This window comes from Belonocnema kinseyi, chromosome 7 (assembly GCF_010883055.1).
Source record: "Belonocnema kinseyi isolate 2016_QV_RU_SX_M_011 chromosome 7, B_treatae_v1, whole genome shotgun sequence".
Lineage (NCBI taxonomy): Eukaryota > Metazoa > Arthropoda > Insecta > Hymenoptera > Cynipidae > Belonocnema > Belonocnema kinseyi.
In genome coordinates, this window is record NC_046663.1 from 61,379,580 (window position 1) to 61,407,235 (window position 27,656).

General features: G+C 26.2%; 1 protein-coding gene across 5 annotated transcripts in view; it reads left to right on the plus strand.

Moving 5' to 3' along the window:
- The first annotated feature begins 1,339 nt into the window (after positions 1-1,339).
- The window catches only part of LOC117176094 (facilitated trehalose transporter Tret1-like), a 38,717-nt gene continuing 12,400 nt past the window's right edge, over positions 1,340-27,656 (plus strand). The window contains exons 1-5 of one of the 5 annotated variants that reach the window (XM_033366123.1): positions 1,340-1,464; positions 1,615-1,771; positions 5,587-5,849; positions 11,828-12,252; positions 20,010-23,008. In XM_033366123.1, coding sequence (XP_033222014.1) covers positions 1,744-1,771; positions 5,587-5,849; positions 11,828-12,252; positions 20,010-20,664 — 1,371 coding nt within the window. In that variant the 5' untranslated portion in view covers positions 1,340-1,464; positions 1,615-1,743 and the 3' untranslated portion in view covers positions 20,665-23,008. The other 4 variants (XM_033366125.1, XM_033366126.1, XM_033366124.1 and 1 more) reach the window with 4 other exon arrangements.

Genomic DNA, 27,656 nt, shown 5'->3' on the forward strand with positions numbered 1-27,656 from the left:
GATATGCAGACTAAATTTTTGTAAAAAATTCTTGGAAAAATGTAAATGGTTGTCAAAATTTGTGGAAAAAGAATATAGAAGAATAAGGTAATTCCTTTAATTTTTCAGAGTTTAACCAATTTTAGTTACACTCAATTTTGCAGGGTGTCAAGAGAATGAAAAAAGTGTTCTTAATTAAGATTCATGGGGAAATTTTACAATTTCTTAAATTATTTAAAAATAATAAAAATTTATAAGATATTTTGTAATTTCTGTAAAGTTAAAAAAAAAATCTAAAAAAAAATCTCTAGGTTCCTGGGAAGAATGAAAATGATTTTTTATTTATTTTTTGAATCATTTTAAGGGAATATTAAAAAAAAAAATTCAAAACATGTCACAGGATTTATACAGCTGCTAAAGAAGAATCTGAAAAATTTTAAGACAACTTTGTAAATTTTTTAGAATATAAAAAAATTGAATGAAAAATTTAGATAATTTTCAAATATTAGATGTTTCAAACATTTCGAAAGAATTAGTAACAAATTTTCTTCAGATTTAAGGGAAATTTTTTAGGATTTTTTATTTTGAAAAATGATCCTCAAGATAAAATTCAAAAAGATTATAAAATATTTACTTAAAATTCGAAAAATAGTAGAAGATTTTAATTAAAGCTTGATGTTGTAATTTATTAAGATTGAGAAATAAAAAAACGAGTAATTTCAAGAAATATTTAGAAGATTTAAAGAGATTGGAAAAGAATTTTAGACTGTAAAATACTAAAAAAAAGGCAGATTAAAAAAATAATAAAACCAAAACTTTAAGAGTTTTTAAAAAATTTTCAAAGGTTTTAAGTGAATAACCCAATTTTGTTTAAATCCCTAGGGGAAATTGCAAGATTTGAAGACAATTTTTTTGCATTTGAGTAATTTTTCAATATTTTTATAAAAATTCAAATCATCTAAAAATATTTTTAGGAATTTAAGAGGTTTTGAATCGATTTAGAACAGTTTAAAACTTGGAAGCACTTCTGAAATTTTATCGAATATTTTTCTATTTCTTCCAAACTTATAGACGTCCTAAATATCTTTTAAAAAGGCTGGAATTTTTCCTAATATTTAGTAAAATCCTGAAAAATAAAATTAGTTTTTTTTATCTTCTAAATTATTTTTCGACACATCTAAATTCTCTAAAATCTTTCCTGATTTCTCACGAATCTTATAAAATTTATATTTTTATATTTTTAAAAACAAACTGATAATAATTTCAACATTTGTGTAACTAAAACAAAAACATTTTAAAAGCAGTCAGTGTTACATCAAAATAATAAATAATGTAGATAACGGTTGCAAACCTGATAGGAAAGCATGCTTGGCAAAGTTTGTTTTGGTAAATAAAAGAGAATTCCTCGGTCGGCTTGGGAAGTTAAGATGCCGCTGAGATGCTAAAAGAATGATTTATCAAACAGGTTGTTTGAATGCACGAACAGTAAGTAAAATCCAACAGTAAGTTGGGCTGCGTTCGAGCGCGTGAACAGCTCAATACTTTTTGCAATTTTTTTTTAAATTTCTGAACGGACTATACAATATACTATACACTATATAAAAGTAGTTACTAAAGTGTCTTTAACATTAACAGTGTGATCAAGTGTGATGACTGAAAAACGTGGTATAAAGCGTGAAGATAAAAATTACGGTAGTATTGTGACTGAAATAAAACTTGAGACGAATTTCACTTCATTGTCAGTTGTGAAGTGACAAACTGAAGATGAGGCTTTACATAGCAGCGATAGCAGGTACGTAACTCTCAAATTGCCTTATATTTTTTGTATTATTTTAATATTTTATTTTCAAACTTAAAATAATTTTTTAATACGATTTTTATTTTTAGTTTTCTTTAATTGATAGAAAGGCTTTTGAGTATAAAGAGAAAGCTTGAGTTTATCAATATCAGTTCTTTTTTAAATAAATGGGAATCTTCTATGATCGATGACCTTTCCATTTATGATGAGAGTAGATAGTATTTTTTCTTTAAATAAAGATTTAAAAATAAAATTAAAAAATAAAATAAGCTTCAAATTTTTTAATAGTATTTTCATTAGTATTAAAAAAATTTTAATTTATTTTAATTTATATTAATCAATTTATCTTTTTTTTTTAATTGCAACAAATTGTTTTTTTTAATTTATTAATTTTTTTGATACTTATAATTTAATTATTTTTAAATTTATATTTTATTCAATTCTTTTTCTATTTTTCATTTACGCATTTTCTAGTGCAACGGAAATATCCGTAAACCCTAATCCGTTTCTAGTTTGTTCGGATTAAGGAAATTTCGATAATTCTAGTCAATGCTTTTTTATTTTTAATTTCTATTACTCTTTTGGTAGAAACTTTGTATATGTTCTTTTTGCTCTTAAGTTTTTTAAGGTTATAATTGTACGTATTAACTAATAGTAGTTTTTGAGATTAAAGAATTTGATAGAAAATTTCTATTAATGTTTAAAAAGTTATGCAAATTGTTAATGCTTAAAATAATTTTAAAAAATTATAATTGAAGGCTAGTAATACAGAACTATAGATTTTATTTGGATCGAAAAATGGGTTTATTGCATTAAAAATCCTTAAAAAGTCAAATAAACATTGTGGTAAACAAAGTTTTACGTAATCTTATTTTAAATATAATTTTATTTACAATGTACTTAAAATGTTAACTTACCAATAATTGTTCACAACCTTTTAGCATTTATATTTCTTGAGGTTATTATTTTTTTTTAAATTTACTTAGTATTATTTATAGATATATTATATATTTGTAATTATAATATATAATATATTCTTCAGTTATTGTTATCATTCAAAGAAAAAAATGGTTTTTGTATTTTTTTATATATAGCACATTAAGTGCCTGCTATATTGTGTGATATTTAAATTATTAATAAGAGAATTATATAATTTAATGCAAATTCACATTTTAATCTGCATTCCATTCTTTGTAGTGCCTCCTATGTCAACTTTAAGAATTTATGACAATAGTTATGACATTTGTTTAATTACAAATGTCAATTCTGACACTGACAAGACAGTTGAGATGAGGTGAGATTTCATAAAAAGATACTCCCAACTTTGGGAACTTTATGAATTGCGCTTGCGTCGCACCGGTAACCCGATTGGTTCCTGTTAACGCGCATATTTTAAATTATAAATATTGAAATATAATATTTTTTATGAATAATGATTGGGAAGTGCATCATAAGTAGTTTTATAGTCCTAAAATAAAATTTTGGAGTGACAGATAAAATAATGCGAATTTTTGCAAAAAACTTGATTAGTTTTGACCCAAGCAAAAACAACACTCTTAATTAATTTTTTGTGATTTTAGTAATTTTATTTAAAGTCACATGGTCGGGAATAAAAAAAATTAATTTACAAACTTAACAGAGACGAGATTATTTATTGTGATAAAAAATTATTTCTTTCTCTGAACTCCGAATTCATAACGTCCTTTTCATTAAAATCGAATTATTTTTGTATCTCTTCCGCTAAAACCTTATTTCAGGATTAAGAAATTACTTTTCATGCATTTCCCATTTATAATTTATTATAAATATTCAATTTATTTATTTATACAATTTAAAATCAGTGCGCCAACAGTAACCATAGGGAGTATCGGCGCGAAGCAAGGGCAGTTCAAAAAGTTCTCAAAATTGGGAGCACTCACCAACTGAATACGCGGGATTGATGAAAATTGATTTCTTTTGTTAAAAATACATAGGGTTGGGTGAAAAATTCAAGTATTAAGTAGAAATACTTTTTTTTATTAAGCTTTGCTTGAAAGTTTAACTTTCATTTTTATAAAATTGATCTTCTTGGTGAAAATTTTCAACTTTTTGGTTGAATGTTGAAGTCATTTGTTAAAAATTCATTTATTTTTTGAAGGTTTATCATTTTGGTTGAAAATTCATCTCGTTAGTATAAAATTTTACATTTTTTTTGAAAATTCGGCTTTTTTGATAGAAAATTAATCTTAGTTAAAAATTCATTATTTTTGTTCAAAAATGAAACTTTAGTAAGTATTCAACTATTTTGTTACAAATTCGTCTTTTTGGTAGAAAATTAATCTTCTTCTTTGAGAATTTATCTTATTTGTTGAAAAACGCATTTTTTGTGATTATTTAACTACGTATTTTGTGGAAAATTCGTTTTTAGTTAGATTAAAATATTATTAATTTTAAATAAAAATCTCTTTGGTTGAAATATTAACTATTACAAGTTTTGTTGCGAATTCATTTTTTTATCTGAAAAATCACCTGCTTGGTTTCAAGTTAAACTACTTTTTAAAACATTAATTTTTTTGTTTGTTAAAAATTCGTTATTTCAGTTGAAAATTTATCATTTCGGGCTAAAAATTGAACTATTCAGTGGAAAATTTGTATTTTTGGATTAGAAATTCGACGACTTGTTTAAAAGTGACACTATTTTTTATAAAAATTCTTCTATTTTTTTATATTGTAAAAGATTTGTCGAAAATTCGTATTTTTTTCTTAATTTTAACTCTTTTTTTATCCTAAATTAAAAATTTTAGGTTGATTTGAAACATCACTTAGTACATGTTTCGTTAAGAATTAATTTTTTTGATAAAAAAATGATCTATTGGTAGAAAACCGTGTTCAAAAAGTTTGTCTTTTTGGATTGAAAATTCAACTATTTGGTTGCTCATGTAAATGTTTGATTAAATATATATATATATATTTTAATTCGTCCTTTTGATTGGAAATTGCATATATTTCGCTAAAAAGTTTTTACGTTGAAAATTCTATATATTTTGACTTGTGATTTTAGGAATTGAAAGTGTTTTATGTTGAATTCAATACTTTATATACATTTCATATATTTAAAAAAATATTATTTTCCTACTTTTCTGCAAAATCACCTAATTTCCCCAGTTAATAGATCATTTTTTGTTATGCTACTTCTAGAGGGGGGGGGGGGGGATAAACTACGATTGTCAATAAGGGGAACGGAGTGTCAAAAATAACTCTTAAATGGTAACGTGGTTCTTTGGATTCGAATATTAACATTTGAAAAAAAATGTTTTCTGTTGGTTCAAATTAACATTTTTTGCTTAATTTAGAATTATTTGAAAGTGTAAAAGAAATATGTTTTTTGGATTGCGTAAAATACACACATTTTATACAAAAATGAAAATCTTGAATCTGAAGCTTCCTTGTTATTTAACCATAGAAATATGTTTATATTCTGCTTTTTCGTGAAACAATTTTTTTCTTGATTTAGGAATTTTAGGATATTGAATTGAAAAAATTTTTGAACGTTATAAACACCACCGTCAATTCTTTGTTCAAAGAACGAAAAATTAAAAAAAAGTTCTTTTCAATCTATAATTTAATATTAGTTCTCACTAGTGATAACCTAGCAAACAAAAAAATGTCCACAATTTTCTTTTCAATTCTGCATGCCTAAAATTTGAAAATAGTGATAAAAACAATTCATTTTTCAGAGGCAGAGAATATTTCCAAGGCTTTAAGCAAATTCTTATATGAAGAAATTAGATAAAAAATATCATAAAAATGATTATGTTTAATTTTTTTAGGGAACCTGGGTATGATATCGGTTGGCCTATTTTTTGGATGGGCCTCTCCATCCTTGCCACTATTGGCCCAGGATGATTCCCCAGTAAAATTGACTTCAAGTGAGGCTTCTTGGGTGGCTTCCTTATTCAACATTGGAGCCTCTGCAGGGTCAATAATTTCATCATTTATGGTAAACAAATACGGAAGAAAAATCACAATGCTCTTCTCTGCTCTGCCATCGATTATTGGATGGCTTTTGATAGCATTTGCTGTCACGCCCTGGGTTAGTATTTATTAATATATCAAATTATTAATGTGTTAAATTATTAGTGTATTAAGTTATTAATTTATTAAAAAATTATTTAACATCATTGAATAAATAATAAATGGTTAAATTCAGGTTAACCTTCATGGCAAGTTTTTTCAAAAATGCATGATTTATGATATTGCTATCGGTAATGCTTTCTGTAATTACCAAGCCGTATTCATATAAAGTTTCATGGTCGATTTATGAATTTTCATTAATATGACATCATAACCTTTGATTAACTTTTTAATTCAAGTAATAATAAAAATAATTCATAGGTTAATATGTTTTACTTTTTGAAAAACACAACTCTATATTTTGATAAAGCCTAGTATATGTAATTATATATTTTTTAAAGAAAATTAATAATATTGCATCGACTCTACATTTTTAGTTAGGATAGCTGACGCAATGGGAGGTCGAAAAGCCGGAAAATGACAATTAATTTATTTTTAGTGAAAATTAAAATTATTTAATGATGTTTAAAGTCGTCATGAACACTAAGTACTTAAATTGAACATTAATTAATTTTTCAAAACAATATTAAATTTGTTAAAAATTAAACAATTTGCAGACTTTAAAGTTGAAAATTGAACTTTAATATATATATATATATATATATATATATATATAGCTTTATACACGATTTTCAATTTTAAAAAACTTCAAATTATAGATTCATAATTAAACACTTTTATTGAACTTCAAATTCTACTGAAATATTATTGTAGTGTAAAAAGATTTCATTTTCAGCCCATTCCAGTAAGCTTAATAGCTATTTAGAAGTATTGAAAATATTTAAAATTAATTGAAAACTTGAAACAATTTCAAATAATTTGAAAAAATGTAGATTCATGCATATTAAAAAAAAATTTAGAAGTTTTTTAAAGAATTTTTAAAGCTTTTATAAAAATAATAAGATTTTCGCATGATTCTTATGGAAATTGGAAATGATTTTTCATTTTGAAAAATTAATAATTTAGAAGAGTTGATTGCAATTTTTCTAACTATGCGTGATTTTTTCAGGATATATTCGAGTTTTTTAAAAGATATTCAGGAGTTTTGAAAAGCAATTTTTAAGTAATTGATAATTTTATAAGACTTCTAAAACTTTTTAACCAAATTAGGATATTTGCATATATTTAAAATTTTTAGATAATAAAATTTTTTTAAGATTGCGAAAATTTATCTTCTAATTTAAAAAGTGTTCAGTTAAAAAGATGCAATCGTTTAGCTTTTAATTCTTCAAGCTTAAGCCGTTCAAAATTATATAATTTTGCAAATGTATTGACTCCTTTGAACTGTAGAATAATTCAGTGTTCCGGTTCCAAGTAAAAATTCCATATTTCATATTTGAATTACAAAATTTTTTGGAAAAGTTATTGATTCAATTCAGAATTGCATACAATATCTTTGGAAAATTTCCTGTTCAAGCTCAAAATGATTAATTTTCTCAAAAATTCACTGTTTCAAGTCAGAATTATAGTATTTATAAAAAATGTCCTCTTTCAAGTCATAATTATAATTTTTTTTGAATATAATATAATTTTATAGAATTTTTTTTTAATTCACTGATTCAACTCTGAATATTGTTAAAACTTTAAAATTTTATATTTTTAAGGTCATTATTGACCGTTTGAATAAAAAAGTTTTCAATAACAAATTTTATAAACTTTAATGTTAAAATTGTAAAATCCAAGAGTTCCAATTTGAGTGTTTTAATATACAGTTCAGTTATAATGTCTTTAAATGCAGAAATGTTAAGCTTTAAGAGTTGGAATTTTTCAAGTTCCATGATCGTAACGAGTTTTTGCAAACAGGAAAAAAATCGGGAAATGACCGGAAATTAGTTTTTTTGATTAAAACGGACATGATGTTAGTTTTATTTTTAAATTATCTGTCAAATTGACTATTTAAATGACGAAGACTTCAAATTAATTCTTGTTAACTCTGATGACTTGGCGGGATTCTTATCAAATTATAACCCGTATAAACTTTATCAAATCTGAGATTTTAAATAAATATGCCGCGCATTATCTTCTTTGCTCAACTTGTCATGATTATTATCTTATGTCATAAGATAAGGTCATGGAAAGTTCACACAATACCTATGTATTAAAATTTATTATTTTAAGTTTGGAAGAATTAAAAATGTCTGGAAAAAGAATGTGGCAGAATAACACAATTCTTTTAATTTATTAGGCAAACGTAATTTTACAGGGCGTCAAGAGAATTAAAAAAGTTTGTCTAAGATTCATGGGAAATTTCAAATCATTTTTTTCTTAATGAATTCCAAGAGAAAATTGAAAAATATTACAAAATATTTTAAATTATTTCCTAAGATATTGAAAAAGAGCATAAAAGATTTTAAAGCAAAATTTTGCCATAATGAATAATTTAAGAACAAATTTATAGAAGTTTAAGAGATACTTTGAAGTTTTGCAAGCATTCACAAATAATAAAAACTTTAAAGATATCTTTGAAATTTTGTAAGGTTTCAAGAAAATGAAAAAATTCTTTAGGTTCTTCGGAAAAAATAAAATGAGTTTTTATTTTGCGAAATTAATTTTTATAGAATATTTATAAAGATTTAAAAACATTTCAACGATTTATAAAATTGTTAAAGAAGAGTCTGAAAACATTTTAGACGATTTTTTAAAATTTTTTAGAAAAAGAAACAAATTTAATAATTTAAAAACACTAGGCTTACAAATTTGGGAAAAATTGAAAAAATGATTTTTTAAAGAAAATTAACTTTAAGAGGAAATTGAAATGATTTCAAACCCTTTTAAAAGATTTCATTAAATTTCTTAAAAGAGTAGAAGATTTTATAACTAAATATTTTAAGTTGGTAACATTAAAAAATGAATCGAGTATATTCAAGAAATATTTAAAAAATTTGAAGAGATTATTAAAGAATTTTATAATGTCAAAGATTAAAACAATGCAGATTTTTTAAAAAGGTTTTAAACAAAAAATGTAGAAGCTTTTAAAGAATTTTAAAAGGTTTCTAGTCAATAAACAAATTTTATGAAAATTCCTATGAAATGTTGGAAGATTTTAAGGCAATTTTTTCACATTTTGAATAATTTTTCAAAATTTTAAGAAAAATTCGAATGAGCTAAACATACTTTAAGCAGCTTTAGAGGTTTTTTTGTTGTAGATTTCAGATATTTTATAACTTGAGAGCATTTCCGAAAATATATCGGAATACTTCTTTATTTATTTCAAACTTGTAGCAGTTCTATGTTTTAAAAAGGCTCGAATTCTTCCTAATATTTTGTAAAATTCTGAAAAAATAACTTTTTCAATCTTCTAGATTATTTTTCGACACATTTGAAATATTCAAAACTCTTTTCTGATTTTTTAAATAATCGTATCAAATTTATACTTTTATAAGTTTATAAACAAACTCATAATAATTTCAATATTTGTGTGACTAATTACAAGGTACATTTTTGATATACTTCAAATAATAAATTTTTTTTTAAGAAACTGCAATTTTCGTTGTTAGATCAAATTCTTTAAAAGCATCCATTTTTATAGCATCCGTTACTATAAAATTGTTGGGTAATGTCAACTGTGTTTCCATAGCCTGAATTGATAAATTATATTTTTATGAAGCCATACATTATTTACTTCAGTTTTATTGCATCGTTTTATTTTAATATCTTTCTCAGAGTGGTAGTAGGTCAGGGAAAATCTGAAAACCAGGGAAAAGTCTGGGAATTTTATTGGCGTGGGAAAGTCAGGCAAAAATTAGGGATGTACAAAAAATCTTGAAAAAGTCAGGGAATTTCTCTAAGAAGATTTTGAAAAATCGTTTTTTTTTGTTGAAAATTCCACTAAATTGGAAGAAAATTAACTCTTCATTGAAATTTCAAATGAGATTGTTCCTGGTTGAAGATTCATCTCTTTTGTTGAAAATTTCAGGATTGTTGTTCAAATATCTTTATTTTGAGTTATAAAAAAGATTTATTAAAAAAAAACTTTGTTGTTAAAGATTCATCTCTTTAGTTGAAGATTGAACTGTTTAGTGAGAAATTATTTATTTTGGTTTTAAACTAATTTTTTTGACTAGAATTGTAGCTTTTCTATTTTTGTTTAAAAATGGATCATTTTTATTTAAAAATTAGTCTTCTTGGATAAAAGTGTAACTTTTTATTGAAAATGAAAGTTTTTGTTGAAAATTCATTATTTAGGGTTTAAAAGTAAAATCTTTTCTAAAACATTAGACTTTCCAAGTTAAAAAATCATCTATTTTGTAAAAAATTCAACTGTTTTTGGTTAAAGATGAACTTTTCAAATATTTCATTAAAAATTTAATTTCTGTTGCTTTAAACTTCAACTTCCTAATTTAAAAATCCGATTCTTTAATTAAACAATAATTTTTTCTTTCAAGATTTAATTATTTGGGTGAAAATTAATTTTTTATCAAAAATTAACTTTATTGGTAAAGATTTACCTTGTATGGTTTAATAGTTTTTTGTTAAATATTAATATTTTTCAAATAAAAAATTGACAATTTAGTTCAAAATTCGACTATTTGCTTGAAAATTTAATGACTGTTTTCAAACTTATTTTATGGAACATTTTCTCTTTTTCTTTAAAGCTTAACTACTTGATTGAAAAATCCATCAATCTGTAAAAAATTATTTTGATATTGTTGAAAACTTAACTATTTGGTAGAAAATTTTATATTCCCTGTTTGAAAATTAATTTGTTTGTTGAAAATTTAGATTTTTGGGATTAAAATTCAACGTTCTTCCAGAACATTTGTCTTTTAAACTTAAAATTTCAACTCTTTAGTTGAAAATTCTACTGTTTTTGGTTGAACATTATTCTTTTTTGAACGATAATTCGATCATTTGGTTAAAAATTTAACTATTTTGTTAAAATTTCAATTACTTTTTTAAAAGTTTAACGATTTTATTGAAAATTTGTTTCTGTTGCTTTAAAATCTCACTATTCTTTTGAAAATAATTAATATTTATTTTAAAATAAAATTTTTGTTGTTGAAAGCTTAACACTTTGGTTGCAAATTTTGCTTAATAATTAATTTTATGGTTCTTGAAAATTTGTCTTTTTTAATTGAAAATTAAATTTCCTGATGAAAATTCATTTCTTCGGATTTAAAAGTCAACTGTTTAAAATGAGGAAAATTTGGTTAAAATCTAATATATTATACATAATATATTATTAATATAATATATTAATATATTTGGTTCAAAGTTCAACTATCTTATTGCAAATTCGTTTCTTTTGCTTAAAATTTCAACTATTTGCTTGAAAATGCAACTTTTTGTATAAAAAATATTTTGTTCTTGTTGAAAATTTAACTATCTGTTTGAAAATTCATATTTATTGATTGGAAACTCTAGTTTTTGGTAAAAATTCTACTAGTTTGTTGAAGATTTAATTAGTTTGTTGAAAATTAAAGTATTTTTTTTAAAGTCATCTTTTATGGTTCAACGAAAAACAGGTCGGCCTCTCAATAAGAACCTGTGGAGAAAGCATTTCCGTGAATAGAAGAACCCCCTCCACTAGCCGTCCACAAGTCATGCAATGCGCTACGGTGTCGGGTTACACTACTCAGCGAGCGAAAGAATATCGTGGTGAGGGTAGCTTCCGAGATCAAATTCGGAGAAATACGGTTTTTTATTGAGAGGCCAACTTGCAAAGAAATTAGAAATTTACTTTTTTCAAATAAGGGGAGTACGGGGAATCGATAGGAATACAAGTAAAGGAAGTGAGGGGAGTGGTGGAAAGTGAGGGGAAAGGAGGGGTGGGAGTATGGGCAGTGGTGGGAAATAAATGAAAAAGTAGGAGAAGTGTTAGAAAATGAGGGGAAGTAGAGGGAGTGAATGAAGGTGAACCAGGGTAAGTGAGGGGAGAGAAAATATAGGAGCGAAATGTTTGAACTTTGGCAAATTTTTTAATTTTTTAATTTCTAGCAACTTTACGTGTCGAGAATTATATGTGGAATCGCAGCTGGAACATCATATGCAACAACGCCAGCTTACTTAGGTGAAATATCGCCGCCCGATGTCCGGGGAATTTTAGGGTCAATGTTGACAGTGGCTGCCAAAATTGGAATGCTTTTAGAATATTCCGTTGGACCTTTTGTTTCTGTAAAAAATTTGGCTTTCATTTCATTGTCAATGCCAATTCTTTTTGTGATTATTTTTGTCTGGCTGCCGGAAACTCCATACCAATTAATGCGCCGAGGCGAACGAAAAGAAGCGGAGGATTCTTTGTTATCACTGAGGGGGAAAAAAGATATTGGGGAAGAGATGAAAATTATTGAAGAATCAGTCAAGGCAGACTTGGAAAATGGTACGGGATTGAAGGACATTCTCTGCGTTTCTGGAAATCGAAGGTAATTTATTTATATCTTATGACAAATTTAATCATACAATTTACTGTTAGTAGGTATTAAAAAATACTGCGCGACAGTTTAATTGTTTGCAAATGATTATTTTGTTTGAGTTCAAACATAAAGCGATAAGGAAGTATTGATTATACAATCTATTCCTTTTAATTCCTTTTGTCGAGACTGAGAGGATTTACTGTTGCTTATTTTTACATGCTGCCGATTATCTTTAATGATCTACGCATTCATTCAATGGAACGGCTCTTGTTTTTATTATAATTACTTATATTGTTATACGCAATTGCAATTAACTTTTATGTTTATAGCAGCAGCTGAAAACCTACATTTTGCTAGAGTTTTCATTTATTAAATCTGACATTTTCCAATTTTTTAATATCCGTTTAGGATTTTGAAAAAATGAGAATTCCCTTACTGAGATTTCCTTATAAAAGAGTTAATAAACTTTATTACTTTGAAATTTTCCTAATTAAAAAAATATATTGTGCATTTTTTTTAATTAATTTTTTAACAAGAAAACTTTTATGTTTCCTTATAACTTGAGCCGAAGCTGCACCATTTTTTTTGTACCGCTAGATAATTTTTTACTTTAAATAATTAAAAATAATTAAGGATGCTCACTATGGTGGTCCAAAAATGCATGTAAATTTTTCTTCTTGAATTTTCATGGACATCACTCCCAAATTTGCTTGAATGTTATTTAGAGGTTTGAAGTCCCATGAAGTTTATTCCCCCCCCCCCCAAACAACGTTTTTGTACATTTTATTCAGAATCGTCAATATGAGGTGAATCGAGTTGAAACTCAACATTTCTCTTTACGATTAGCAAAAGAACACGAATCAAAACTTATTTTTTTAATAAAACCCCTATAAGTCTGCTTTGTAGCCCCCACCCCCTAAAAAGACCCCATTAGTGAAAAATTGGATTATGCGAGTTTCCTCCGCTAATGATGTTTTTTTTTGCAGTTTTAAAAATACAAGTTCTTTCTAATAAATACAATAATACTTTCTACTAATAATAGGATGTTTATATAAATTGCATAAACAATTTATTATTGTTTTTAGCAATTTTCTCGAAGAATAGGGGTAGAAAGTCGCGGTTTTTCGACTTTTTAAATTTATTTTCAACTTTTCAGTACACCAAACTCTCGCTTTCAGTCAAGCGTCGGAGGTTGCCTTCAAATGGCCTGGAACTAATTTCGGGGGGATAGAAACTTAAACAGTGAGTGAGGTAATAATCAATTCCAGTTAACAAATATTATTGCTTAAACAATTTATTATTATTTTTAATCATTTTCTTTTAAAGTAGTGCTATAAAGAAGCTTTTATTTTGGAAACATTCCACTTTTTGCTCCCTTTCAGTTTGATCGAAATAAAAATTAATTCAGCTGAATAAAAATAATCGTTTAACAACAGTTTTATTGATTATAACTATTTTCTCTTATAGTAATTCCAGATAGTTGCGACTTTTTCTGAAATTTTCCGCTTTTTCAGCTTTTCACCTTTAGAGAAAAGTGATATATTCAAGTGAATACAAATAATTGTGTTAACCATTTATTAGTATTTTGAATAATATCATCATCGAATAATGTTAGAATGTTTCGATTTTTTCTAAAACATTCCACTTTTAACTTAGAACAAGGTAAAATTGTTTAAAATTGAATAAAAATGATTGTTTGAGCAAATTAATATTGTTTATAATTATCTTTTTCTATAATACTGCTAGATAGTTACGGTTCGTTCTGTAATTTTAGCTATGAGCAATTAATAAATAAACAATAACGAGAACAATTTTTTCAGCAATCTATTTCTTTTTTTGAATATAAATTTTCCTAAATAAAACAGATATTTGAAATATTCTTCAAATTTTCTATGTGGATCATATAAGATCAAGATCATAAAATTATGTTTGTTAACTTGCATTAATTATTGTCTCAATAAGTAAAAAGTAGACAAAAAGTTAGAAATTTCATTAAAAAACTGCAACTCTAGCATTACTGTGAGAAAAGATGGTTATAAACAATTATAAATTGTTTGCATAATTATTATTGTTTCTTAAATCGAATTATTATTACCTTAATCTGATTGAAAAGTGCAGCAAAAGTACAAAATTTTAGAAAAAAGCAACTTTTAAGCATTATTTTGTGAGAATATAATTATAAATAATGAAACAATTTTAAACAATTATTTATATTGAATTGGTTATTACCTTAATGTAACGTAAAACATGAAAGAATGTGGAAAAATTCAGAAAAAACCGTGACTTTTTAACACTATTCTAAGAAAAAACTGCTAAAAACAATAATAAATTATTTTAAATATTTATTATTATTTTTAATAATATCTTTGAATAATTTTAGAAAGTTGCGTCTCTTTCTGAAAGATTCATGTACATTTTTCACTTAGAGCGCTATAAAAATTAGTTAAACTTTCCACTTTTTATTAACTTTTCACTTAGTGAGGTAGTAATTATTGCAAATTGACAAACAAAAATTTTTAATCAATTTATTATTGCTTATAAATATCTACTCTTACAGAACTGCTAGAAAGTTGCCGTTTTTTGTGAAACTTTTAACTTTGCTTTATCTTTTTTGTTCTGAAAGAGTAATAAATGAACAATTTAGATAATTATTTTTTAAACAATATCTTTTTTGTGAATATATTTTTCTAAAATAAAACAGATATTTGAAATACGCTTCAACTTTTCTATAAGGATCATATTAAACGTACATTTATCCTAAAGAAGTTACTGGAGGGAGGAGGCCTTTTTGTTTTAATTAATATTAATATTTATTATTTCTTCTTAACTAAAAAGTAAAAGTCAAGCTGAAAGTTTTAGGAAAAATTGCAACGTTTTAGCATTATTCTAAGAGAATATAGCCATAAACCATAATTAATTTTGTAAACAATTTTTTTTGTTAACTTGCATTGATTATTAGCACACTAAGTAAAAAGTGGACAAAAAGTTTATAATTAAAAAAAAAAGCAACTATCTAGAATTTGTATGGGAGAAAATGGTTATAAACAATAATAGTTTGTTTAAACAATTATTTTTCCTAATTTTAATTGTAAGTTCACTCTAATTAAAAGTGGGCCAAAAATAAATTTTTTTTACAAAAATTGCAAGTTTCTAGCATTATTCCAAGATAATATTATTATAAATAATAATAAATTGCTTAAACAATCATTTTTTTAAATTTAATTAATTATTATCTTGGTATAACTAAAAAGTTGAAAGTAAATTTAAAAATTCGGAAAACCTCAGTCTTTCTAACTCCTGTCTAAAAGAAAATTGTTAAAAACAATATTAAATTGTTTAAAAACCTTATTTATACATTCAATTATCATAAAATGTTTTATTTGTTTTCTATCGCTAATTGCAAATAAAAATGTTGAGTATCAATTTAAACAATATTTTACATACAAATTTCCAAATTTGTTTATTTATTTAAAAAAAGACTTTTCTGTTATAAAATAAGATTTTTTAACAAAATACTTGAATTTTTAACAATTAAAGATTTTTTAGTCATAAAATAAAAAAAGTTCACCTAATTTATCGAATATTTAAGGCAAAAGAAGAATTTTCAATTAAAAAAAGGTCTGTTTTCAACAAAATAATTAAAAATGTATCCAAAGAGATAAATTTTAAAACTAAAAATATGAATCTTCAACAAGAAAATTTGCATTTGTATGTAAGAAAAAAATCTGCCCGCTTTGCGGGCTCATTTTCGTCACGCGCTTCGCGCTTGATAATATATTTACCTAGCGCTACGCGCTCGATCTTTGTGCACAGACATTTTAAAACTAAAGGTGAAAACATGGAGAACAGCAACTTGGTGATTGTGAATTCTCTTTTGTTATTAAAACAGATGTAGATTTTTCAAGAAAATTAAAAAAGTTGTTATGATAATCGTAGGTCATTTAAAAATTAAACTTTTTCTTCTTTTGACTTTCTTCATATCCAAAGAGGATGAATTTTTAACAAAATTAATGAATTTTCAACCAAGCAGTTACGTTCATATCGAAGAAAAAATGTAATTTCTACTAAAATAGATTAATTTTTCATAAAAAAAAACAAATTTTTCAAAAAAATTGTTAAGTTTTCGTTCAAAAAGATGTTAGTTGTACTCTTCAACATCAAAATATGATTTATCAATGTTACCGCAAAACTTTAAAAAATGTCAAAAGTCCCTCATTTTTCCCTTGCCATTTTTCATTTTTCCTAATAACCATTCAAATACCAAAATCTTAAACTTGTAACATTTATGACCTAAAATATTTTATAAACGGAATAAAGCAACTTCAAATTAGAATTGACAAATTTCAAACGTATTCTGACTGATGGTTATTTAAAGTTATAGAAATTCCCAGACTTTTACAATATTTTCATTCCAAATTCTTAATTTTCCCCTGACCAATAAAATACCCCTGACCTTTTTAAAATTGTGGTTAGCTAGGTTCATTTTTCAATCCTTACGATTGACAATGGAACCGTTTTTTTTTTTAAATTTTATAAATCATTTTTAACTATGCTAATTTTTCAACTTGAGATAAACAATAAATATTCGTAAGATTCTAAAGAAGATTTTTTTAATTGGTATTAGATTCTAGAAATTCCTGTTTTGTTTTTAATTTTTTTATTCTTGAAGTGTCGATAGCTTCTGATATGATATGAAACTTAAGACGTTTCTTCCGTAGATGACTCATTACATTCATCAGTTAGGCGAAGCAATTAAACTATTATTAAGAATGATTAAAAAAAGTACTATAATCTTTATAATTAGTCAGCTGTCTTACTGGTACATAAGTCCAGTGACTCAGTTCCGGACGAGACGTGTCTAGTTTCGTATCATTTGAATAGCTATCGACACGTACAATAATTTGAAAAAAAAATTAAAAAACAAAAAAAGTTAGACCTTATTGCTAGTTTAAAAAATCTTCACAATTATGACATTTGGCACAATTAAAGACCGATATTTTTCCAAACACTAACACATATGTCATTCAACTATCCTTGAGTTTATTTCTTTGTTATAATTACTTGCGGTACATTTTTTCAACATTTATTTCTTGATTTTGAACCATTTTGAATAAATCTAGAGAAAATAAATAAAAGAGGTCAAATCAAGAAATCTATTTGATTTTCTTATTTAATGCAATGAAATGTAGTAAAATTTGTTATTTTGAATTTTGCAAACGCTACTCCCAAAATTCTTATTTTCGGTGAACAAATACTGCTTTAGATTTTATTTTATTTTTAAAACATCGTTCAGAGGTTCCCAATTACTAAAATGGCAATGAATTTTTCGAAAATATGAAAAGTTAATTTCCATAAAAAAACTGCACTTATCTTTGTTGAAAATTTTCAACTATATTTCACTTTTTATAGGGCAGGAGAAATTTGTTAGTAATCTGAGTAGTTAAAACTTCATCTTTTTGTTTAAAAATTATTTTTTTAAACTGAAAATTGAACTATTCCAATTTTGTTTGATATTTTTTTTTAGAAATTTAATCTTCTTCTTAAAAAAAATCATTTTTTGACTTGCAAAAGCAACTATTTTATTAAAAGGAATTTTTTTGGTTAACCATTCAACAATTTAGGGAAAAAATGATCTCTTTAGTTAAAAATTCAACTATTTTAATGAACATGCGTTTTTTTGGGTGAAAATTGATTTTTTTCTGAAATTTTAACTATTCTATAAGTTGAAAATTGGTTGGTTTTAAGTGAAAATGAAATTATTTTGTTGCAAAATCTTTTTTTTTTATAGAAAAGAAATCTCAATAGTTGAAACTATATATTTTTGGTTAAACCTTAATTTAATTGGTTGAAAATTGAACTATTTTTTTTTTAAACTCATGTTTTTTTTATTTGAAAATGTATCTTTTTAACTGAAAATTGAATACCTTATTTTTGTTTGATACTTTACCTTTATTGGTAGAAAATTCATTCATTTTTTTGTAATTTATCATCTTTGGTAGAAATTTAATCTTCTTGGTTGAAAATTGATATGTTTCATAGAAAAGATTTTTTTTACTGAAAACTAAGCTGTTCTGTTTTTGTTAAAGAATTATTGTTTTTTTGGGGTTAATATTCATCATTTTAAAAAAATTCATTTCTTTAGTGGAAAATTTTATTATTTTGTTGAAAATTCGTTTTTTTCTTAATGTGAAAACTAATTTTTAAAACTAAAAATGTATATTTCGCTTTTGCTCGGAAATTTGTCTTCTTCAGTTAAAAATTCATTTATGTTGCAGAAACCTGCCGTTTTGTTGAAAATTCAATTATTTTGTTAGAAAATTAGAACTTTCGGGTCGAAAATTTAATTTTTGCAGGAACTTCATCTTTTTGGCTGTTCATTAGAATATTTTGGATGAGAGTTCAAGTAATTTGTTGAAAATTCATGTTTTTTAGTCTAATTCAGCTATTTTTAATTGAAAATTAAAATATTTTTTAGTGGAAATATGAACTGTTACACTTTCTGTCGATAATTCATTTTTTCATCGAAGATTTATCACTGGTCAAAAATTAAACTATTTGGTTGAAAGTTCCTTTTTTTCGTTGAAAATTAATTGTTTTAATTGACTATTTAATGTATTTCATCTATGTCTTTCGTAATTTGTGGAAATTATAAAATTCTTGTCACTAAAAATGTTAAAAGTAAATATTTTTTGTGAATATGGAACTACCTTTTGAAAATTCATTTTATTTTGGTTGATGCCTCATAATTTTAGTTTAAAAATGTGTGTTTTTTTTCAAAAGTTAACTATTATGTTGAAAATTCTTTCGACTGAAATTGAACTATTTTTTTGAAAATTTATTTAATTTAGTTGAAAATTCATTTTTTTAAATGAAAATTTAACTATTCTATTTTAAGGCAAAAATTCAACTATTTTGTTGAAAATTCATCTGTGGTCGTAAAAAAGAAATCTTGAGGGTCGGAATTTTTTTTTTAGTTAAAAATTCACTGCTTTAGTAGAAAATTTATTTTTTATGTTGAAAATTCATTCATTTTCCATGCATTTTGTTCAATTTTTTTTATGGGGAATTGATCTTTTGTAATTGAAAATCAACTATTTTGTAGGAAATACTTTTTTGGGTCAATATTTATCATTTGAGTTAAATATTTATTTATTTGGTTTGAAAATTAACTACTTTGTTACAATTAATTTTTTTCGGTTGAAATTTGATTTTATTGACTAAAATATGCCCGATAATATCTACCATTTTTTTGCTTTATAAAATGTAGGACTTTTTTCTCAATAAATCTCAAATACTTTCTAGCGATGACAATATTTTTTAGCGTTAAATTTATTGAAATGTCTTGTCCTGAATTTCAGGATGATTAGTCCAATATTTTTCATAAGCCCCAATTTTTTCGGGACAAATAGACACAGCCTAAATTTATATTGAAAAAATAAGAAAACTAAACATTTTCGTTTTTAAATCTAAAACGACCTAGTTGAACCTTTAAAACTGATTTTAAAATAAAAGAAATTTCTTGCAGCATTTTTTAACAAAAAGGAACAAATTTTGGGAGAGGCATTCTCAAAAGTTTAGAACATATTTTTTGGAAAGCCTAGTAAATAATTTATAATAATCATCTTGCTCATATCTTGATGTTTCGAAATGCTTAAAAAAAACGTGATGTAAGAGATGAAATACGACAGACAGTGGAAAAATTAAAACATTGATCGACGATAAGACTGATAACATTACAATCAATTGTCTCTAATAAATGTTTACAGAGCGCTTATAACTTGTCTGGGACTATTGTTAATTCAACAAATGTCAGGAAGTCAAGCCGTCGCAGCTTACGCCCAGAAAATTTATGATGCAGCTGATAGTGGATTGGAGGGAAAATACCTGACAATGATGCTAGGAAGTATACAAATAATTACAACCATTTTTTCTGGGGCAATTACTGATCGAGCAGGTCGAAGACCTTTGTTGATGATATCTTCAGTTGGGTGTGCTTTTTCGACTGGGTTAGTTGCCCTTTATTTTCATTTAGAATATTTAGAACTAGAAACAATCGATGTTAGCGGACATGGTTGGGTCGCAGCATGTGGTATGACAATGTATATTATTCTCTATTCAGTTGGATTGTCTGCGTTGCCATTTGCAATGATTGGGGAGCTGTTTCCGACGAATGTTAAAGCTCTCGCGAGCACACTCTGTATTTTTTTTCTCAATTTTCTTTCTTTCCTTGTCATCAAAACTTATCAGATACTAAATGACTATGCTGGAACACACACCGCCTTCTGGTTGTACACTGGATGCTCTCTCGTGGGAACTGTATTCATTTATCTTTATGTTTCCGAGACGAACGGAAAGACACTTCAGGATATACAAGAAGAGCTGCATTCTACTAAAGATAATGTTAATAAAACCAAAGCATAAAGTAGAGCATTCTGCATAGTAGAAATATTATTTTAATGTTTAAAAATGTACCTTCAAGCGGGGCAACTTGGGACATGTCGGGTAAATTGGGACACCCCTGAATTCCCTAAATTATGAGGATAAATTGAAAGCCCGCAAAGCAGAACCGAAGGAGCGCTCGAGCAGTAGCCAAGAATGGGGATAATGCGCACAAAACGCGACCAAAGAGAGTGCTTTTTAAAACTATTCGTGCGAGCCCTGAAGATAAATTTGAAGGTAGTGTAAATACTTTCATATTGTAGTGTATTTTTGCCAGTGCTCGAGCAAATAGTATTGAATCTATCATTCCAATACCTTTTTCAATATTTTACTTAATACTCACTTCCAATGGGCAATCCACGACTCGGACTTATACCTGACTCAGCACGAGATCGTAAAATGCTATGTAATGTTACTGGCAAAGAAATTGAACCAATTTTTCAAAAAAAATTACATTAAACTTTGAATAATTGCACAAGCAGCGAATTTCTTTATGCCGGTTTTTTATTACAATCACATTTTTCATAAAATGTCACTGATAAACCAATTGTAACAAATTGCCGAAAAAATCACCTCAAATTTTTCAAAACTGCCCAAACTCTGCATTTATATATAACACTAGAAATATTCCATTTATTTTGTTAATGCTTGCACATCTGGTCCTAAAACAGGTGTGAGGACGAGTCGTGGACTGCCCAGTTTCAATACCTCTCTTTAATAAGAGATCGTACCCAAAAACAGAGAAACGATTAGAAAACTTAATTTTGTCTGAAGTCTTAGTGAATCCTCAATCTTAATTGGTTGTTAACAATAACAGCTGATTTTCCTAGAATTTTAAATTTAACGTTTTATTTATTTACTGAACATCTCTTTCACGGATATTTCTTACAATTAAATTAGTTTAAAGTGGAAATGAATAGCAGAATTTTAGACTAGAAATCACTGGAAATATAAACGGGAAATGATCGGAAATTTTGTTCAATGATCGGCCGATTTACACTAAAACTGGTAAATTAGTATCTATCTGAAATTGCAAGTAGATATTTTTTTAATCAAAGAGAGAAACAAAGATTCATGTTTTAGAATAAAAATATAAAAACTGTAATTATGATTTGGAACAGTAGAATTTGAAGTGATATCTGCAATTATAAATTCTGAGTTATACTTGGATTTATTGGAATTTATTGACTGATTAAGGATAATGATGAATTATGCATTTGTAAGAATGATTTATGAAATCGAGGAAATTACGAGTATTATTATGCTTTATTATAACGAATTTGAAGGCAAACTGAAGGCAAACTTTTTAAAAAAATATTTCTGATTAGGATTGATTATTCAACAATAGTTTATTAAGTTAAATACAAATAAAATGTGTAATTTGAACCTGGGAGAGTGCATTTTCGAGAAAAATTATAATCTTGTGTTGGAACAGGAAATTTTTCCCAATCGATAATATGTAATTCTAAATTGTATCAGAGAATTTGCGAAAAATTTATGATTCAGATCTAGAACAAGGAATTTTGTAAAAGAATTATAATTCTGACTTGAAATAGTGCATTGTATAAAAGAATGATAGTTTTGATTTGGAAAGAAAAATTTTCAAAGAGAATAATGATTTGGATTTAGATCAGGAAATTTGTTAAAAGAAGTGTTATTGTGACTTGAAAGAGAATTTTCCAAAAGAATTACAATTTTTTCTTTACACGAAGAATTTTTTAAAATATTTAAAATTATTATTTGAAACAACCAATTAAAAAAAAATGTGGAGTTGGAACAGGACATTTTCCGAAACAATTATATGAAATTCTGAATTGGATCAGAGAATTTTCGTGAAAAATTATAATTCATACATGGAACAAGGAATTTTCTAAAAGAATCAGAATTCTGCATTGAAAAAGGTAATTCTCTATTAAAATTATACTTTTGACTTGAAACAGGATATTTTCCAAAAGAACTATAATATTGACTTGGAACATGGAATTTTCGATAAGAATTATGATTCTGATTTAGAACAGGAAATTTTCCAATAGAAGTATAATTGTGACTTGAAAGAGAAAATTATCCAAAAGAATTACAATTTTTTCTTTACACTAGAATTTTTCTGAAATACTTACAATTATTATTTAAAGCAATTAATTTAGCATAAAAATAAGTTTTATAGTTGGAACAGAACATTTTCGGAAGCAACTATATGGAATTCTAAAGAGGATCAGAAAATTTCAGTAATAAATTATAATTCAGATGTGAAACCAGTCATTTCCTAAAAGAATAAATTTTTTACTTGAAAAAGGAAATTTTCTGTAAAAATTATAATTGTCACTTGAAATAGGAAATTTTCCGAAAGAATTATAATTTTGAATTGGAACATGGTATTTTCGATAAGAATTATGATTCTGATTTGAGGCAGTGAATAAAAGAATTATAATTCTAACTTGGAAGAAGATATCTTGAAAAAGAATTACAATTTTTACTTTGAACGAATAATTTTTTTAAATAATTCTTGTTCTGATTTGAAATAATGAGTTTTCGAGAAAAATGATAATATAATATTTGGAAAATAAAATTTTATGAAAAAATAAAATTCAGATCTGTAACGAGGAATTTTTCAAAAGAATGATAACTTTGAATAGAAAACAGGAATTTTTGATAATAATTATGATTCTAATTTGGAAAAGGGGGTTTCCAAAAGAATTATTATAATTCTGACTTGAAAGAGGATATTTTCTAGAAAAAATGATAATTCTAACTTGAAAGAGGAAATTTTCCAAAAGAATGATAACTTTGAATAGGAAACGGGAATTTTTTATAAGAATTATGATTCTGATTTGGAAAAGGGGGATTTCCAAAAGAATTATTATAATTCTGACATGAAAGAGGACAATTTCTAGAAAAAATTATAATTCTAACTTGAAAGAAAAAATTTTCCAAAAGAATGATAACTTTAAATAGGAAACGGGAATTTTTGATAAGAATTATGATTCTGATTTGAAAGAGAGAATTTGAGACTTGGATAAAAAAATTTTCTAAAATAATTATTATTTCTACCTGCAACTAGGAATTTTCTAAAATAAGTCTGATTTGAAATAATAAATTCTCGAGAAAAGGATCATTTTTCTAGTTGAAACAGAAAAATTCTTGACGAAAATATATACAATTCTGAATTGGATTGGAGAATTAAAAAAAAGATATAATTTAAATCTGGAACGAAGAATTTTCCAATCGAATTATAATTCTGATTTGGAAGAGAAAATTCTTGAGAATTATTGTAACCATGACTTATAAAAGTGAATTTTCCGGAAGAATGACAATATTAACCTTAAACGGGAGTTTTTTGAAATAATTATTATTCTGACTTGGAAAAGTAAATTTTCGAAAAAAACTACAATTCTGACCTGAAACAGGTAATTTTTCAAATGGAATACAATTCTTAACGAAGACATGGAAATTTCAAAAGGAAGTCTGCTAGCGTGTGCTTTTATGTTAGAACTACTCTCAGGTTTGAAAATATGTATTAATTAAGGAATGTCTGAAAAACAGTTGCGACCTAAAATTCTCAACTTGTTATGAATGAGCGTGGGTAAGAGCCAGTTTGAAGTTAGCTGACCAGCGAAGCTCGGCTCTCACTTGCGGAGAACAGTCGGCCTGGAAGAGGGGGGATCGCGAATCCATCTGCGTATCCAGCAGGCGCGCGCACGCCTGCCTCTGGTCTAGCAGGGGTTAACCACACGTGAGAGCCGAGCTGCGGCCATAAGCTAACTTCTCACTGTCTCTTCACATTGCTTCCATATTCTATAGTTTTCTGATCCAAATTATTGTTTTTTAAGTATAAATGACTTGCGGTTTATATAAATTGTTCTAATTGGCTATTTATTGGGCTTAATAAGAACTTGATTATAATAGAAAAGTTGAGATACATTTACGCAGATCAACTCAGAAAAAATGTACAAAGAAAAGTATTGTATTATAGGACTCAAATGTATAAAATGTATGTTAATATAAATTGAAGCTTCCTAGTATGCTTCCTAGTATGCTTCCTAGTATGTAAATGTGGACAATAAATATTTAATTATCTTTTTATTTGCTGTTTTATTTATTTAAAAAAATTACTCAATATTAAAATTAGTCGAATAAGGTGAAAATTGTCTTTTTTTTCTAGGATATCTCGATGGGGATCAATCTTCGGAATTGTAAAAAAAAAAAAAAAAAAAAAAAAAAACTATCAGAAACTATGTAAGACAATGCGGGACTCACGTATGTGAAAAATAATTTTTTTAACAAAAAGTGTGTTAAATTATGTATCAGGTAAGTGATTACTAGATAAGGTGTTTTAAATGTAGACAGAAAATATGAATGAAAATAATATTTTTTTGAAATCCTTGAAAAAATGAAAATTATAGTGATTTTATTTTACAAATAAATAATCTAGTTCCTATTTTTCTTCATGTTTACAAGAAACTTCTCATTTTTCTCGATTTTTCGCTTAAATGGGTACAGAATTTATAGAACAGTTTTTTTCTTGACAGAAAAATATTTTATAATTGAAAATACCTCTTTCTAGTGCATTTTTAGTTGAAAACTTTGAGTATTCAATTTTACATTAAGAATTCATTTTTTTAATGATAATTCAACTACTTAGTTGAAAGCTAAACTACTTTGTAAGATATTCATTTTAAAGTTTGATGATTGAACGTTTAAAATTGATTTTGTTCTTGTCGAAAATTAATTTTTTAACCTGAAAATTATCTGCTTCAATTTGAGTTAAAATTGTTTTTAGTTCGATATTAAACTATTTGATTGATTTTGATTGAAAATTCAAATATTTAGTCAAAGTTAAACTTCTTTGCAAAAAATGCATTTTTTGTTGTTGAAGAATCATTATTTTAGTTGAAAATTAAATTACTTTGTTAAAAATTTAATTAATAGTTTAAAAATGAAACTATTTTGTTCAAAATTATTATTTTGTTGTTGTTGATAATTTGAATATTTTGCTGAAAATTGGTTATTTTGGATGAAAAATTCGTCTTTTTGGATTGAAAAGGTCAACTATTTAGTTGCAGAAGAAATGATATTTGGTTGAAGTTTAATTTTTTGTTTCCTTTGCTTAGGGGCCATCCATATACCACGTGGACAGTTTAGGGGGGGGGGGGGGGGGGGGTGGCAAAATTCCACGCTTGTCCACGAGGGGGCCCGGGAGGTCGGGCTAGAATCCACGTGGAAACTCGTTCTCCTCAATCTGTGAAATAGATACAGAAATCAGAGAAGGTATAGTAGAGGTACACTCGAATTTTTTATATTGTGCTTTGAAGACCAATAATATCTATATTTTTTATAAAATACGTCCACGTGGACAGATTAGGGGGGAGGAGTGTTTGTCGAAATTTCACTGCTGTCCACGAGGTGGGAGGGTCAAAAGTGGTGAAAAATTGAACACGTGGTATATGGATGGCCCCTTAAAATATCAAACATTTGTTCATAAGTGCAACTGTTAAAAATCCAAATATTTGATTGACAATTTATTTAATTTTTTGTTTCTAAAATGACTGAAAAATCTTTGTTTCTTGAAAATTCAACTCTGTTGTGGAAAATTTGCTTTTTTGTGTGAATATTCATCTCTTTTGGCAGAAATGTTTGCAGTAATGTTAGCGATTTTTCTGATTATAAAAAAAATATATAAAGTTTAAATCATTCAAATGTTTAAATTTAAATAATTTGCAATGCTTCTTACGTTTAAACTGTCAAAGTACTTATTACCTGATTAATTTTGTTTACAATATTTAATTTCATGAGGATTAAATTATAATTTTTTTCATTTAAGTAATGTAAATAGATGATTCCAATTTTGTAATTAAAAAGATACATTTTTGATGGTGTGGGATGAGTATCGGAAATTCAGTTTTTGAAATTATACCCAGGAAAAAAGAAACGATTGAACTGGAGCTTACTTAAATCTTCCAAGCCACATTCGAAAAATTACTCATTCTATAGTTTTAAGATATTCTGAAAAGGAGAACATATCCTTAAAAAAACTGAATTAAGTTCAATTCGTGATTTACGATTGACAGAAGAAACGCATGAATCGTTTCAAGTTCTTAATAAAATAGAGATTGAAGGAAGTTCAAACTGAATGGAGAAGTGCAGGTTCTCTTCTACAGAAACGAATCTGTATCATACAATTGATGTTTGATGAAGTCCGATGAATTGTATAATGCAAATTACGCTATTTATTACTTAATTGTAGTGAATGGTGTGGGGCTGCAAGTAAATTTGAATAGGAAAATCCAGATAAGTTAGGGACTGTCCACTGTCACGAACTTGTGAAACCAGGTAGCATTTTTAAGTTGCATTTTAAATTGGGCTTAAAACCAATTTTGGCACTGTTTTTACTAGGTTAGAACAATAATTGAATACAAAAAATGAATATTTTTCCGAAACTAAGTGTTCAATGTAGAATTTTTATCGTATTGAGTGAAAAAAAACATTTACTGTTCAAACTGTTTTTATCAAGGAAATAATTATTTTACGATATCATATAAGTTCCAACACACCATAAGCTAAAATGAACTTTAGTTAATGCATATAGTAAAATCTTTGGTTCAAGATATGCAAAAATATTAATTCCGAAAAGAATCTCTGAGTATATTCTAAAAATTCTCTAGGGCCAGAGAAGCTCAGAGAAATTCTCCGCAGGCACTCAGGTAGATATGTTCAGAGGTCCAGGTACGAGGGTAGTTCAATAAGTCCTTAGAATGAAGTATAAAAACAATTTTTTTTGGGTAAATTCTTTTTTTATTTTGCAACATAATCTCCTTGGAGCTCTATACACTTGGTCAATCGCTTTTCAAGTTTTTTTAATCCTTCAGAAAACTGCTTTTTCGGAAGTTCCTCAAAATAAGCACTTACAGAGGCAATGACGTCTTCGTTGTCTGGAAATCTCTGTCCATCGAGCCATTTTTTCAAGTTTGGAAATAAGA